The sequence below is a fragment of the Acomys minous genome (assembly GCF_964271855.1).
Source record: "Acomys minous genome assembly, chromosome: 9".
NCBI lineage: Eukaryota > Metazoa > Chordata > Mammalia > Rodentia > Muridae > Acomys > Acomys minous.
The window spans coordinates 47305387-47321248 of record NC_140490.1 but is presented as its reverse complement, the minus strand read 5'-3'; the positions used below and the strand labels follow the sequence as shown (position 1 = coordinate 47321248).

The following is a 15862-nucleotide window of genomic DNA, read 5'->3' as shown; positions in this document are numbered from 1 at the left end:
ATCAGCGCGCTGCGCTGGGAGTTGGCGCGCGCGGGCGGAGGGGGCGGGGCGGCGGCGGCGGCGTCTCCCGCGGGCAGCCGGGGCGGGGCCGCGAGGGTCTTCTTTCCGCGGGAGGAGTCGGACGGGATGGCGCTCGGGATGGCGGGCACGAGCGGTGCTTCCGCGCCGAACGGTCCGACTCTAGGGCGCCTGCGAGCTTCTTGTCTCCCGCGGCCGTTCCGGGAGAAGATGACGGGCCGTCCTGGGCCGCGGAGCCGGGAGGGCGGGCGGCTGGAGGTGGCGAAGTTGGCGGGTCCACGGAAGTCTCTTTCGGCATCACTTCACAGAGTAGTTACCCTGCAGAGGGGCTTGACCAGGTAGCCATCACGTCGTATGTCTCCTAGAGAACGTTGTAGATTTGAAGGCTCCCAAATGTGACCTACTTCTGAGGACCCCGTGACAGGGACCCACCGCGTTAAGTGTTCATACCACCCCCGACGTAAATAGGTTTCATACCAATGAATGTAAGACAAATTAATTCTCTTTCTTTCCCTCCCCTTCGGTCTTCCCTATAATGCAAATACGGCATTTGTCCAGTGCACACCCTCCTGTCAAGAATTCTAGGCAAACCCCCACGGATACCGTTTAGATTCCACACTTTTAAAACTCATCAATATTCCCTCACGTGCCCTCCTACGTGTAATTATCTTCATTTTCTCCCTACCCCGAGAACACTAGCTGCCAAATGATCGCCCTCTTTTTAATCCAATAGATCTGGTGAAATATAGTTAACGTTTGCTTTAATGGACTCCAAGTTGCAGGACAATAGTTTGACTTTTTTTTTTTCCCTTCTGTGCCCCTTTTTGAAACATAAGCAGAGTCCTGTTACAGCTGCTTTCAGGTCTCAGACCAGTTCCCTGTTGTAACTCCTTGCTCGCCCCTCTTCAGTTTGCATAGCAACGGAGCCCCCCCCCCACTAGTCACACCCCAGGCAAAGCCTTTGTGTGTGTGTGTGTGTGTGTGTGTGTGTGTGTGTGTGTGTGTGAGAGAGAGAGAGAGAGAGAGAGAGAGAGAGAGAGAGAGAGAGAGAGAGAGAGACTCCCTTGCTTACCATGGTCCCATCATAATTGGAATAACCTCCAAATTTCTTATCACAATGTGTAAGAGGCTACATAACCCAGCTGCTGGCCCTGGCCCTGTGTCGCATTGGCTGTGTAGTCACACAAGCCTAACCTCATGTTCCTTCACATGGCTGTCTTTCATACTGTGTGGGCTTCACACAGAAGTAGTACACACTTCTACTACCACGGCTGCTGCTTCCTGATAATCTTCAGTTCACTTGCTTCTTCCCGCCACTGATTTCTCTCACCAAGCCCTTTTCCTCCCTCAAGGCCACCACTATTTGGACACTATTCTCATTCTTGTTCGCTAGAGGCTGGAGTAGGGTTAAGTGCCTGTCGTCTTGAACTGTATTTAAGACAGTGAGGAAACATGTGTATATTGTATGGTAGTGATAATAACAATTAAAGGGAGATTTGGAGTACCAGCAGGGCAGATGGGCTTTCCTTTTACAAGTTCAACAGTGAAAGGAGGTTTTGTTAATAAAATGACATCTGAAAAAAAGAGAAGAGGTGCGCTCTAAAGAGTTATCTAAATTACTAGATGTGGGAAGTGAGAAGAAGAAATCAATGATGACTGGATTTTGGTTCAGACAACTGCAAACACGACCTCTTGGGATAAGGAAGACTTAGGGAAAGAGGGTGAACAAACGTCTTTTAGGGAACAGCTTGTGGGAGAGCTGAACTTACTTTGTTTTAGGGATGAGATCTCTGTTAGGATCGAAATTTACGATCATCAAAGTGGAAATTAAAAATAAGCAGTTGGATTTGAGCATCTAGCATTCAAAGGAAGAAGCACGCAGTAACTCAAGATACAAACTTAGCAGTTGTCAACGTGTAGTTGGTGTTTCAGGCCCTGGCACTGGATAAGGTCACAGACAGGATGAATAAAGGTAGTGCTGAGAGATTACTGTAAGGAGCAAGGAGAAAGTTACAAGACGGAATCTCTGAATGCTCCAGGGATTATGGGTTCAAGAGGGAAGGAAAGGCAGCTAAGAAGCTGGAGAGCAGCACCAGCAGTGATGGAGGAGAATCAAAGCCGCATCCCAGAAGCCGAGGGACTTCTTCACTAATAGTGTCTTCCAAGGAGAGATGACAAACTGGGTGACATATGCATGGAGAATTGACCATTGGCTACAACAGTAGTCTCAATAACCCGGATACGGCATTTCTGTTAGGTAGTGAGTGTGCAGGTGTTAGGAGTGGGGATATAAAGTAAATCCAGGGCTGGAGGGATGGCTCAGAAGTTAAGAGCACTGGCTGCTCTTCCCGAAGGTCCTGAGTTCAGTTCCCAGCAACCACATGGTGGCTCACAACCATCTATGTTAAGATCTGGTGCCCTCTTCTGGTCAGCTGGCTCATATACAGGCAGAGCACTGTACAAATAATTAATAAATAAATAAATAAATAAATAAATAAATCTTTTTAAAAAAGTAAATCCAGCTGGGCAGAGGTGGTGCATGTTTTTAATCCCAGCACTTGGGGAGGCAGAGGCAGATGGATCTCTGTGAGTTCGAGGCCAGCCTGGTCTGTAGAGCAAGTTCCAGGACAGCTAGAGCTGTTACACAGAGAAACCCTGTCTCGGGAGGTAAAAAAGAAAGTAAATCCAGACACTTTCCAGGAATTTGTCTTTACAGTGAGTCTAAGAAAGCAGCAGGGCCTCTGCTTTTTTAAGGAAGAAGATGTTACTGTGCTGTGATATGAGTGAATTGGTAAAGAGAAGCCTTGAGAATGCAAAGGAAGGAGAGGACGGCAGCTGGAGCCTCTGAAGCAGGTTTGTCAGGTTGGGGTCTCTGTGAATAGATGAAGAAACAGAATTTGGAACACTAAATATTTTTTGAAGAGGTCAAGACCTGTGAGAGGAAGGAGAAGGAAGCAAGGCTGGACAGAGGAAGCATGCAGCGGAACCCACAGTCAGCCAGGCAGCCCTGGAGTCGTGGAGTGAGTACTGCTCTTCAGAGGTCCTGAATGCTGACCCGCTAATTGCTCAGCCCTCGCATTCAGGCTGCTCCAGGAAGGGCTTGAGCTGGGGTAGGGATGGGGCCTGACAACAACTTTGACACATCCTGAAGGACTGACAAGTGGGAGCTGTCCACTGGCCACAGCTTTACAGCTGGAGAAAGACATGAGTGGCACCAGCCCAACTCTGTCACAGGAGCTAAGAGGACGTGGGACCTAGTACACAAGTGGAAGAGTTGTCCTTAAGTAAGATAGCAAACAGCTCCTACATATACCTTAATCTTTGTTCCGTTAAGTGCCTGAGACTAGGTAATTGATAAAACAATCGAGGTTTATTTAGCTTATCGTTCTGGAGGCTGAGTAGTCCAAAAGCGTGGTGCCACCAACCATGAAAGGCATTGCTGCTGTGTCACTACAGAAAAGTCCATCATATGGGGAGAGAGAGCAGCTGTGCTAGGTCAGATCTCAAAGCCTTTTCTAATCCTAATACGCTTTCAACACATGAAATTTGGGCACCATATTCACACCCTAGCACCAGGGTCACATGAGGGAATTCAGAAGCTATGCATGCATTCAAATTCAGAGTGGCAGATCCAATGAAAATCTTAGAAGCTGTGATTCCTGGTGAGTTTCTTAGTACGTTTAAGTATAAAATCACTGATAATGAGTTCAAGAGAAGGTTGCTGGAGGTTTGAGGAGGCTGGGAATTGAGCTAGTCTTGTAGGTGCATGGGATATGACTGGAGGAAGCAGGGAGCATTGCCAGGGCAGCTGCAAGGACCCATCGAGATTAGTGGGTGTGAAATCAATGACGTCAGCCTTTTGTTGTTCTCATATCTGGCTCCCCAGTGGTAGGTACACAGGTGGCAAGAAGGAAGGAAGGGAGCGAGAGGGACAGAAAACACATTTAACTAGGTTGGAATGTTTCTAAGCAAACAGGAAGCTACAAATAGAAGGGCAAAGGTTGAGTTGGGAAGATGCACTGATAGTGGCGAATGGACTACAGACCCCGAGTAAGAAGAGGGGCGGGGCTGGGGAGGTCCTTTCGGCAGTACATTCCTATCGGCGCCTGCAAGTTCTGTGTTACTGTCTGTCTGTCTGTCTGCCTTAAAATGTAGCTCTCAGATGCTGTAGCGTTGCTCTGTCTCGTTCATCACCATCCTCAGCACAGGAAGCCTTGCCTTAGCAGGCAGTGTTTGCCTAACGAACGAATGCAAGCCGAAGTCAACTCGTGTCACGAGGACCTAGAACGTCCCTAACAATGCGACTGATGCAACAAGCTATTTCAGCTGTCTGGCATTCGGGGTTGGTTTGTGCTCTATAAAACTCTGGTCTGTTGAGGCAGCTCTCTAGGGCTTCCATTCATGAAATGTCTTCACTGCTGCAGGCTCCTTTGATCTTAAAAGATCTGCCCTCCTGGCATGCGCCCTTCATGTTCCGGAGAGTAGAGAAAGAACAAAAGAAGTGACACCTGCTGCTCTTCTTTAAGCCTGGCTAGGGGTCAGTTGTAAGACTGCCCACTGCACGGTCTAGCCAGTGTGGGAGCATGAAGGTGTATGTTGGGGAGTGCTGCTGCTTTCTGCCATCCAGAGGGACAACAACCGCACACTTAGGTGGTACACTGGGAATGACCAGAGGATGCAGTGGACTGTACCTGTTAGCTTTATTTGGGCAGCTGTTAAAAGGTTCATAAATTGTCACCCTGCCCCTGATAGCTCTAAACCTCCATTACATAGCTGTATCTGTGCTTCTCATGCGTTTATCAAACACACACACATATCTGTCCCACCCTGTAAGCCTCATAGGCGAGAGACCATGTCCATGCTTTTTATTTTCCCAGTGCTGGCATAGGGACCTGATACTTTGAGAAGAATATTTAATTACACCGTGCCCCTCTTAGGCAGTGGCACACGTCTGTTGTCTGGATGCTATTTAAAGATTGTTCAGCAAAATTAACTCAGTGGGTTAACATGGTTTGAATAAGCTGATGACCTGTTCTTTTTTAAGCCTGGTCAGAAATGTAAATATAGTGACACATTTGTTTCTTCTAAAAACAAGATATCCTACTCTATTTTGGTAGAAAGAGTTAGCCAAAGTACACATCAAGATTATAATGGTTTTAGTCTGTCTGAATGCTGTAGTGTCCTGCCAGTTGGTGATAAACTGGTTGTTGTAGCTTAACATTGGCTGGGGAGGACTACTCAAGGTAAGCAGTTAGAGTACATAAGATAAGGAACTCTTGGAGAACAGTGAACAGTACTACTAAACTTTTGCTCCTAGGAATCAAGTTTATCAGAACACATGCCATTAATATATCTGGATTTGTTTTGAGACAGGGTCTCACTATGTATCACTTGAACCTGAAATCCTCCAGCCTCTGCCTCCCAAGTGGCAGGAATTACAGGTATGTGCCACCATGCTGGGTTTCGTTTAGTTAATATATTAGCTGCTTCCTATGTGTGACTGGAGTCACCTAGAAGGCAAGCCCCAAGCCCTTGGAATATTATCTAGATTAAATTAGCCCCTGGGCATGCCTGTGAGGTATCTAGATTAGGTTGAGGTGACAAGACTTACCTACACTGTGGGTAGCAACATCCAATAGGCTGGGGTCTGGGAGTGACACAAATCAAACTGCTTTGAGCATTAGAATTCATTTTTCCCTGCTTCTTAGCTGTGGATAAGGTGTAACCAGGTGCCTCAGATTGCTGTGACCATGACTTCTTTTCCTACCCTCATAGATTCAATTGTACCTTTTATGACAAACCAAAATAAAGCTTGTTTTTCTTGTGTTGCTTTCCTGAGGTGTTTTATTACAGCTCTGAGACACATAATTAATACAGATCATTGGTACTGAGAAGTGTGGCTGTGAGAAACCTTACCGTCCATTCTCCCCCTACACCCCCCCACCCCGCCCCGAGACAGGGTTTCTCTGTGTAGCCCCGGCTGTCCTGGAGTCACTTTGTAGACCAGGCTGGCCTGGAACTCACAGAGATCTGTCTGCCTTTGCCTCCTTGAGTGCCTGGCTCCTTAACTGTATACATTTTATAGACACTTAGAACTGGTTGCAGGAAGAATGTCAAAGAGTTTGGAACTTTGGGCTAGAAAAGGCCTCAAATATTGATGGAAAAGCAGAAAACCAAGAGAAATGACACTGAGGCCTGGCTCATGAGGTTTTAGAGGGAAATGGGGATTCTTACTAGGTCTAGAAGCCTTTCAGATTATATTCTAGAAAAAGATATGACTGCATTCTGCCCATGTCTTAAGAACTTGTCTGAAATGAATTTAAAATTAATAGACTAATGTGTTTGGTAGAGAAAATGTCATGGCAGGATAGCATTTAATCTATGACATGGGGATTGCTATTCTCATCAGGTCTATAGTGAAAAAGAGCAACAAGCAGGGCAAAAAGACATTTAAAACCGTGCATTCTGGGGGCTGGAGAGATGGTTCAGTGGTTAAGAGCACTGTCTGCTCTTCTGGAGGTTCTATGTTCAATTCCCAGCGCCCACATGGTGGTTCACAACCATCTATAATGTGATCTGATGCCCTCTTCTGGCCCGCAGGTGTACATGCAGGCAGAGCATTCATATACACAAACTACATAAATAAATCTTTTTTTTTTTTAAGGTGCATTCACGAAGAAAGAAAAGAAAAGGGGGGGGCGGGGAAGGGCCAGGTGTGGTATGTGGTGGAGCACACCTTTAATCCCAGCACTCAGAGTCAGAGGCAGGAGGATGTCTGTGAGTTTGAGGCCAGCCTCATCTACAGAGTCCAGGGCTGTTACACAGAGAAACCCTGTCTCAACAGCCCCCGCCCCAAGTACATTCTGTCAAGAAAAAGAGCTCAAATATAATTAAAGCTGCAGCCAAGACCTATACTAAAATTAGGCTGTAATTAATCGTTAAACCATCAGCTTAGTAGTGGGCCAATAGGAAAGGAGTCCTCAGTGAGGCTAGTCCCCACCTATAAAAGGATCCACTTTGAATGCTAGTGTTCGCTGATCTGGGAAAGCTACTGTCTGGTAAAATATTTACCTTGGGTAAGCACATAATGGCTACTGCAGCTGTGGTCCAGGGACACCAGGCTCCATCCTTAGCTGGCAGCAAAGATTGGCAGTGTTGTCCACATGCTGCTGGTTTTGCAGACATGAAAGATGCAAGTTTGAGTGGCTGTGGAGTCGTGCACCATGGCTTTAGAGGCCAGGCAATAGCTTTCAGGGTTGGAGTTCGTGCAAGAAGGCTGTGGCAAGCTACCTAAGTTGAAGATGAAAGCTAAGCTGCAGTGGTGACTACAAGGTGTTGGAGACACCAGGACACTGATAGCCACTGAGCAAAGTGGCACGTGTAGAGTGGGATTGGCCCGAGAGGAAGGCTGTGTGTGCTGCAGGCGGCAGTGCTGGAAGGGCTGAGCTACACAAGCTCGTCAGAACCCAGATGATTCTATCGCAAACCCAAGGTCTTCTGGAGTTTCAGGATTTGATGTTTGCCTTCTGGACTCACTCTGGTTCATTCTTTCCTTGCTCTTCTTCCATCCTTCCCTTTTTTGGAATAAAAATGTTTACAATGTACAATTGTATATTGGGAATATGTAACTTTTGTTGAATTAAATAATTTTTTTCCCCATTAACCTGTTCTAGCTCTCAAATAATGAATCAGAGACCCGTTAGATTTATTAATAAGTTTAAAGCGCAATAGCTGGGCAGATTCTCTCTCTCTTTTGGTTTTTCGAGACAGGGTCTCTCTGTGTAGCCTTGGCTGTCCTGGACTCACTTTGTAGACCAAGCTGGCCTCGAACTCACAGTGATCTGCCTGCCTCTGCCTCCCGAGTGCTGGGATTACAGGCGTGCACCACCACGCCCGGCTCTCACTATTCTAACCCATCTATGCCAGCCTGGCCTACTTCCTAGCCACATGCCCTGTTACCTGTCTTCTCGTCTCTCCCTGGCCACTCCTGTGCCATCTTTGTTCTCATAGCAACTCTTCCATGGGGACCTCTTTCTCAAGGCCTGGCAACCTCCTCCTCTTCCTCCTTCCCCTCCCCCCCAACCCCCCATAGGGATTGGGAATTGCAATTCCTGCCTTAACTCTCCTTGCTACAGGCTGTCCAGCTCTTTATTGACCAATCAGAGATGATGGAGAACAATTTTTACACAACACTGAGACAGGAGATTCTTCAATAATAATGGCAATACCAGAATCTGTTAGCATTTAGCTCACTGCCAGCTCAGCAAGTAACAGAATCACACCTTAATACAATGTGAATGTAGGCCATCCCCATGTTTGTTTGTTTGTTTGTTTGTTTGTTTTGGGTTTTTCAAGACAGGGTTTCTCTTGTAGTCTTGGCTATCCTGCACTTACTTTTGTAGACCAGGCTGGCCTCAAACTCACAGAGATCCACCTGCCTCTGCCTCCCTGAGTGCTGGGACTAAAGGTATGTGCCACCATAGACACCCATAGTTTGGAGAGTGCATTATGTCTTTTCATTATGAGATGGTCATGGGCCTGTGGGGACAAGGAGTGGGAGGTTATGGCTTAAAAGTGATGCATTTGGATGTCAAGTTGAGAAGGGATGGACTTGTGGTGGTTAATACTGATAGGGTCACCTGTAGGCATGCCTGTGAGGAATTATCTAGATTAGGTTAGTCTCCCAATTTCCCAGATTAAGTTAATTGAAGTGGAAAGACTAGCCTTAACGTAGGTGGCACCATTCCATGGGCTGAGGTCCTGGACTGAACAAAAAGAAAGCTGAATTAAACACCAGCATTCATCGTTATTTACTTCCTGACTGTGGACTCAATGTGACTAGCTAGCTTCCTTAAACTGTTGCCACATCTTTCACCATGGCAGACTCATCCCCATAATGGACCATAACTTTTGTAGAGAGAATTTCTTGTATATTGTATGGATGCATTGCCTATGGTCTATAAGAAAGGGTAGAATAGAAAGTGGACATCCGACAGGCAGAAAGGATTCTGGGATACAGCCATGTGCAGGAGAGTCAGCCTGGAAGGTGTGAGGACAGATGCAGCGTACGAGAGCAGAGGGATATAAGTTATAAGCTAGTCAGAGAAGAGCCTAGCTATATGGTCTAGATATTTGTAAGTATATTTTGAATCTCATGAGTTATTATTCCCAGAGCCTGGGGCCAGGATGAAAAACCTGCTCCTTACTTCAGATGGAGCACTGAATGTGGGGCTGGAATCTAAGTTTACAGCCCCGAGAAATCTCCAGTGAAAGGTGGTTTCCTAGCAGAAGGGGGCAGGTGGGGTGGGACTCAGAGCCGGACTGCCTTTAAGAGAAGCTTCCCGGCAAAGCTAGCAGAGGGAAGCCAGTGGGGGCCACGCTGAAGTCTCTCTCAAACCAGAGCCTCAGGCTCGCCCTGAAGGAAAAACACTGCTAGAACAGCTGAGTGAAATGAGCCGGGGAAAGAGGCTGGGAAGGAGGTTTTTCTAGCCAAAGAGCCAAAAAGGAGCAGGAAGCCACAGTGGAATGTGGCTTTTTTTTTTTTTTAAGAAGGTCCATGCTTTTAGGAAAGCTGCTGCTAGGGAGAAAGAAGGCCTGTGAACTGCAGGGGTGAACGGGAGTGCACACCAACCTGCTGTGGCCCCAACAGTCCCAGGGTGAAGGCCTGAGGCTGCACAGAAGCATGGCAAGTGGGCAGAAGGGCTGGGGTGGGGCTCAGGACAGCATGAGATGCAAACTGAGAAGCCCCAAGCATCTAAACTGAACAAGTACTGAGTTTGGAACCGCAAAAGAAAAGGGAAATAGCATAAAAAAATATCATAGGAAAAAATAAGTTGGTTTGAAAATAAGGAAATAAAGTCCTAGGGAGAGAGCTGGAAAAGTATTTCCTATGTTTAAAGAATGGAGGAAGACGATGACACAGTGCATCCGAATTCCATTTGAGTTTGTTTCTCTTAGTACAGAAATATTTTTTTCAGTGAAGATTGCGGTTTTGTACATCCTCTTTGGGAGAGATCAAAATGGGACAGGCTTGGAGAAGGAGGACACTGAGAACAGAGATTAGAAAAAGTAGTTCCAGATGAGGAAAGTCCACAAAGGCTTGAGGAAATTCCAGAACGGCAGCCCATCGAGTTGCTGGGTAGAAAGGCTCCAGGTAGAGCCAACACGGCCAGACTGGGTATGCATCACCAAGGGTCAATTACTGGAGGAAGGTCTGTATGCTAAATTAGAAATGCAGATCTTCTTTGGTGTTGCCTTGGAGCAAGGTCATACAATGGCTTATGGTTTTCATTTTACAGAGCTTAAAGGACTAAAATATATGCACCATCCCTTAGGTTCATATTGAGAACTCCAGTGGGCTTTTGCCTTGAATTCTGAGGAATATGATTCTTGAGATTGTTGGAAGTGATGACTATTTCAGAAATTCCTTTGCAGATGAACGCTAATGAAACTTTGACATATGTATTCAATAGAATAGAACTTTTTTCTTTTTAAAGATATTATGGCATGAAAGCTGTTACAGATACAACTTACTGTCTGACAGGTCAAACAGTTAGGGAGAAATCTAACAGGACTTTAAAGGGGTTCTCATAGAACAGAAGAGGGACGTAGTATCTCCAAGAAATAGGTTAAATAATGGTTTATTGACTTTAAATTTCTAAAATGTCAACAAGACAAGCAACACTGCTGCTGAAATACAGTGGCAGTTAGAAAGGACTGATGACATTTACATGTGATAACCTCAGAGTGGGAGGAAGGAGGTCTGTTGCGTTGGGGAGGAGATTTTGCATTTGTTCCAACAGGAAAAGGAAAGCTAGGTCTCCCATTCAGATTAGTAGACATCAGGTTTGACAGAGGGAGGCACCCTGAAGATCTTGGCTGAAGGCGGGAAGAGGGAGGGCATCAGGATCGTCGAGGCAGGTAAGGTATGCACTGATCCCTCTACAAGGGAACAGCTCTGAGAGTGGCTGAGACTTAAATGTCCTTAACCAGTAAATCCTGTTGGCTACAGAGTCCTCGTGACTTTTCAGTACATGCCGTCTTTTCATATGGCATGGATGGAGGTTTATATTACAGTTAGGTTAGACAGTCCAAACTAGCTTATAAAGACAGACAGATGATTTCTTTCATCTGCTCAAACAAAGACCCGAGCATCATCTTTAACTGATCTGTGCACATTGCACATTCCATACTGCATAACTACATAACTGTGTATTACTTGTGAGAGTTTATATGTTTACAGAACAAAAGGAGCGAACACCAATAGAATGGAGATGGCCTTGACAGGACTCATCCTTCAGGATGCTGAGATGCAAACACATGTTTATTGCAGCATGCTGTTTGATCCAACCTCAGACTGCCTATGTTTCATCGCAGCTTGTTTCCAAGACAGCTTCAAAGAAAGCTGCAAATCCCAATTGGTCCAGCCTTTCAGACTGTTCCAATTGAAACCTCACTGAAGCCTGCATTGTCACTACATTTAAAGGCTGGACAACCATTTACAGCTAGTTTTTTTTTTTAAAGACCTAATCATTTTTCTAATTTCTTTGGGCCCCCCAAAAGGGAAACTTCACCCCAAACAACAAAAAAACAATTTTAAGAGAACATGACACCCTCATTCTTGAGAGGTGGAGTGGGGGATTTCTGGCCGTGCAATGGGTGATGGATGCTCATAAATATTTGCTGTCATTAAAAGGGTATTGGTTGCAAATTGTTAGGATTTTTGTCAGGGAGAAAACATGGTATAGGAATTTAGGCTCTGATCTCTCCCTTTGCTTCCCCCCCCCCTTTTTTTTAAAAATCCTTCTTCCTTATATAGGAAGAGAAGGGCTTAAAAGAAAAAAGGGGGGAGGCTGAGATAAGAGAAATGATATAGGACTAATAGGGATAAAAGAGTAGATTATTGAATCAACTCTTCAATTATAAAGCTACTGTTATTCTCAAATACTTTTACATTGATATAGATTATTGCATAGTGACACAGGTTTAAGGTTTTCATTGGTTTAGATTATTGATACAATTTTAAATATATTGTGATACACATAATGTGTGTCTGTTTCAGCTCTTGTATAAGGTATAGGGCCTATGTAACTCATTTACAAAGCAATGTGAGGCTGGAGAGATGGCTCAGAGGTTACCAACAATGTCTGTTCTTCCAAAGGTCCTGAGTTCAAGTCTCAGCACCCAAACAGTGGCTCACAACTATCTATAAGGGTAGATGTCTTCTTCTGGCCTGCAGGCAGAATACTGTATAAACAAATAATGAATAGATAAATAAATAAATCTTAAAAAAATAAAAATGCAATGTGAAATTCTGGTCCTTTTAAAAGCTATGATTACAGGGCTGGAGAGATGGCTGAGTGGTTAAAAGTAGGGTGCCTGCTCTTCCAAAGGTCCTGAGTTTAGTTCCCAGCACCCACACAGTGGCTCAACAACCATCTATAACTGTCGTCCCATGAGATCCAATGCCATCTTCTGGTGTGCCAATGCAGGCAAAACACCCACACACATAAATAAACAAGTCCTGAAATTTTTTTAAAAGCTACTATTATAAACTGTTTAGGATAATTAAGTAGTGCAGATTAACAGTCAGATAATCACACTCATGGCATGTTAGATACTGGTTTAGTTTATTACAGAAATATTTTTTCAAGGTTGAACAGATAGTAAATAGCTAAAAACAAGCAATGTTTGTCTATTCAGTTATACTATAGATAATAGATGGTACTCAGTAACCTCAGAGATCCACAGAATATGGCATTTAGAGATTTTTTTTTATGGAGCTGGAGAGAAGGCTCAGTGGTTAAGAGCACTGTTTGCTCTTCCAGAGGACCTGAGTTCAATCCTCAGTAACCTCATGATGGCTCACAACCATCTACACTGAGATCTGATGCCCTTTTCTGGCATGCAGGTATACATGCAGATAGAGCCCTCATATACATAAAATAAATACAATCTTTTTTTAAAAATGTGTTTTGTTGTTTTAAGGATTTTCTGGAGACTTGTTAGCTCCCTGGCAGTACCCCATTCGACTAGAAAGAAGATGACGAGCACCGAGGAGTCTTCTTTAGGAGTTGGCATCAAAAGTGGCAAGGGGCCACTAGGCAAAGAAATTCCCCACTCCCTCTGCAGATTATATGGTGTCCAAAGTGGGCAAACTTGGATGCAGGCAAAGTCGACTGCCAAGCTCTGCCAAGACAGTAAGCAAGTCCTTCATAATTCCTACTTCACAAATATGCCATAAGGCTGAAAATTGATGCTCTAACATTACAGAGAAATTTTGGTGCCTGTCCAGGTAGCCAGCTGTCTGTCAATTCTCTATTTTGGAGGCTGTTTGCGTGCATTTCCTGCATACTCAGGTAACACTTACTTCTTAAGTCTCTGATGGGGTTGAAGACCAGATACAGTCTTACAATAAAGCTCAAGTTGTTTAGGATTTAAGAAAATGTTTTAAAAAGGAAATTTTAGGTCTAAGATTTTTTTTTAGGTTGATAAATGCAAGCTGTGATAGAAAACTATTTAAAAGCGTGATGTTGTGGCGCACACCTTTAATCCCAGCACTCAGGGAGGCAGGCAGGCAGATCCATGTGAGTTTGAGGCCAGCCTGGTCTACAAAGCAAGTTCTGGACAACCAAGGCTATACAGAGAGACCCTGTCTCAAAATAAAAACAAACAAACAAACTGACTTAAGTACAAAACTGAACTCACCAAGACAGGATAGATAGTACAGTACTTTCTCCAAAGTTGCCAAATACAAATGGACTGGACATTATGAATGTAATTCTTACCTGATAGATTTTATAGTTGTTTCATAGTTTTTTTTATTGTACATAGTTTATTATGTAAGTAAAAGAGGCATGTCCCATGAAAGTTTTCACTTACCAGGAAACTGGAACAGAGGGGAGGACATCCTATTGGGACTCTAGATGAGAGAAGCATGGGAGAATAGCAAAGTAGAAGGATCCAGAGGGTCCTAGAAACCTATAAGAAGAACATTATGATAGGCAGATTTGGGCCCAGGGGTCCTGCTCAAACTATGGCACCAGCCAAGGACAATACAGGCCATAAGCTTCAAACCCCTACCCAGATCTAGCCAATGGACAGGACATTCTCCACAGTAGAGTGGAGAGTGGGGTCTGACTTTCACACAAACTCTGGTGCCTCATATTTGACCATGTCCCCTGGATGGGGAGACCTGGTAGCATTCAGAGGAAGGATAGCAGGCTACCAAGAAGAGACTTGATACCCTATGAGCATAGACAGGGGGAGAACGTCCCCCTCAGTCACAGTCATAGGGGAGGGGAGTAAGGGGAGAATGGGAGGGAGGGAGGAATGGGAGGATACAAGGGATGGGATAACCATTGAGATGTAACAAGAATAAATTAATTAAAAAAAAAGAAAAAGAGCCTTTTATTGGATTAAAGGGAGGAAATGCAGAGAGGATATGTATATTGTATGGATGCATTACCTGTCAACTAAAAAACAAACAAACAAAAAACAAACAAAAAACCCATGGCCTATAGGAAAGAGTAGAACAGAAGGTGGGACGTCTAGCAAGCTGAAAGGATTCTGGGATAGAGCCAAGCACAGGAGAGTCGCCTGGGAACACGTGAGGACAGACCCATGGTGCCTGAGCAGAGGTAACCAGCCACGCAGAAGAACTTAGAGTGGAATAAATGGGATAAAAGTTATGAGCTAGTTAGAGAAGAGCCTAGCTATATGGCCTAGTTATTTGTAAATAGTATTTTGAGTCTCATGAGTTGTCATTCTGGGAGCGTGGGGCTAGGAGGAAAAACATGCTCCTTACTATAAACTTTGAACTGTGAGCCAAGATTAAGCCTTCTTTTTAAATAATTGCTTTGTCAGGCATCACCTTGACAAAACAAGTAGTGGAATGAAACTGAAGGAATAGAGAAACAATAGAACTTAGATTTTTTGTTTGTTTGTTTGCTATAAAATAATATCTTTTGTAGAAGAGGGCTTTTCTGTCTGTGGATTGACATCCAGGGCTATGGTTGTATTTAATGTTGTTACTGTAGGTCAGGTTATAACATTAAAGGAAGAAAAATGTTTATCAATATAAACGTGTTAGATATCCTTACCACAGGACTGTCAAAATAGTGTTATTACTAAACCAATATATCTAGTAAAATAGTCCTATAAATATTATTTTGAATCTCTTACAAATAAAGCACTTTTAGATTTTATTTATTCTTTAGAACTAGAGGTTTCAATGAGTACCTGTCCCAAAGACATTTTAAAAATTAAATATTTTCAAATAATGAAAAAATAAATAAAACAATGTTAATACCTCCCAATGTGATTTTGAAAGATAAGTTTATCACGTCTCTCTTCCATTTACATGTGTGTTAGTCAACGTTTTGTCACTATAGCACATATTTGACATATTCAGCTTGTAAAAAAAGAAAAAGATCATTTTGGCTCAAGGTTTCAAAGGTACCAAGTTTATGATTGGCTTCCCTACCGCTTTAGGCCTGTAGTGGGGCAACATATCACAGTGTGAACGTGTGTTCAGAACTGCTAACCTCATGATCATCAAGGAAAGGACGGAAGGGAATAGAGGAAGCATAACTAATGTCTGGACATAGTTTGAGCTTTCAAAACGGGGGAGAGGTGCTATTGCTATGTAGTGCAATGAGGCGGAGAATGCTGTTGGACACGCCATGCCCAGGACCTCCGCAGACAACAGGTATACCCGGTACAAAATGCCACGTGCTGAGAGTGGAAAACTGAGTACAATTCTGCTCCTTCACCAAGATTGCCCTTCTTATGATAAGAAGTTCCAAACCCAGTCAAAAGCCCTCGTTTTTAGTTCTCCTTAGTT

At 44.2% G+C, this 15862-nt stretch overlaps 1 protein-coding gene across 1 annotated transcript; it reads right to left on the bottom strand.

The window, feature by feature from the left end:
• Position 1: 1 nt before the first annotated feature.
• LOC311604679 (uncharacterized protein) lies at positions 2–7546 on the bottom strand (the record flags this gene model as incomplete). The annotated part of the gene is made up of 2 exons (XM_084794715.1): positions 7090–7546; positions 2–379 (listed from the first exon to the last, which is right to left on the bottom strand). Exon 2 carries the CDS (start codon positions 314–316, stop codon positions 2–4), a length of 315 nt encoding a protein of 104 aa, XP_084650841.1. The 5' UTR covers positions 317–379; positions 7090–7546.
• Between the last annotated feature and the right edge of the window lie 8316 nt (positions 7547–15862).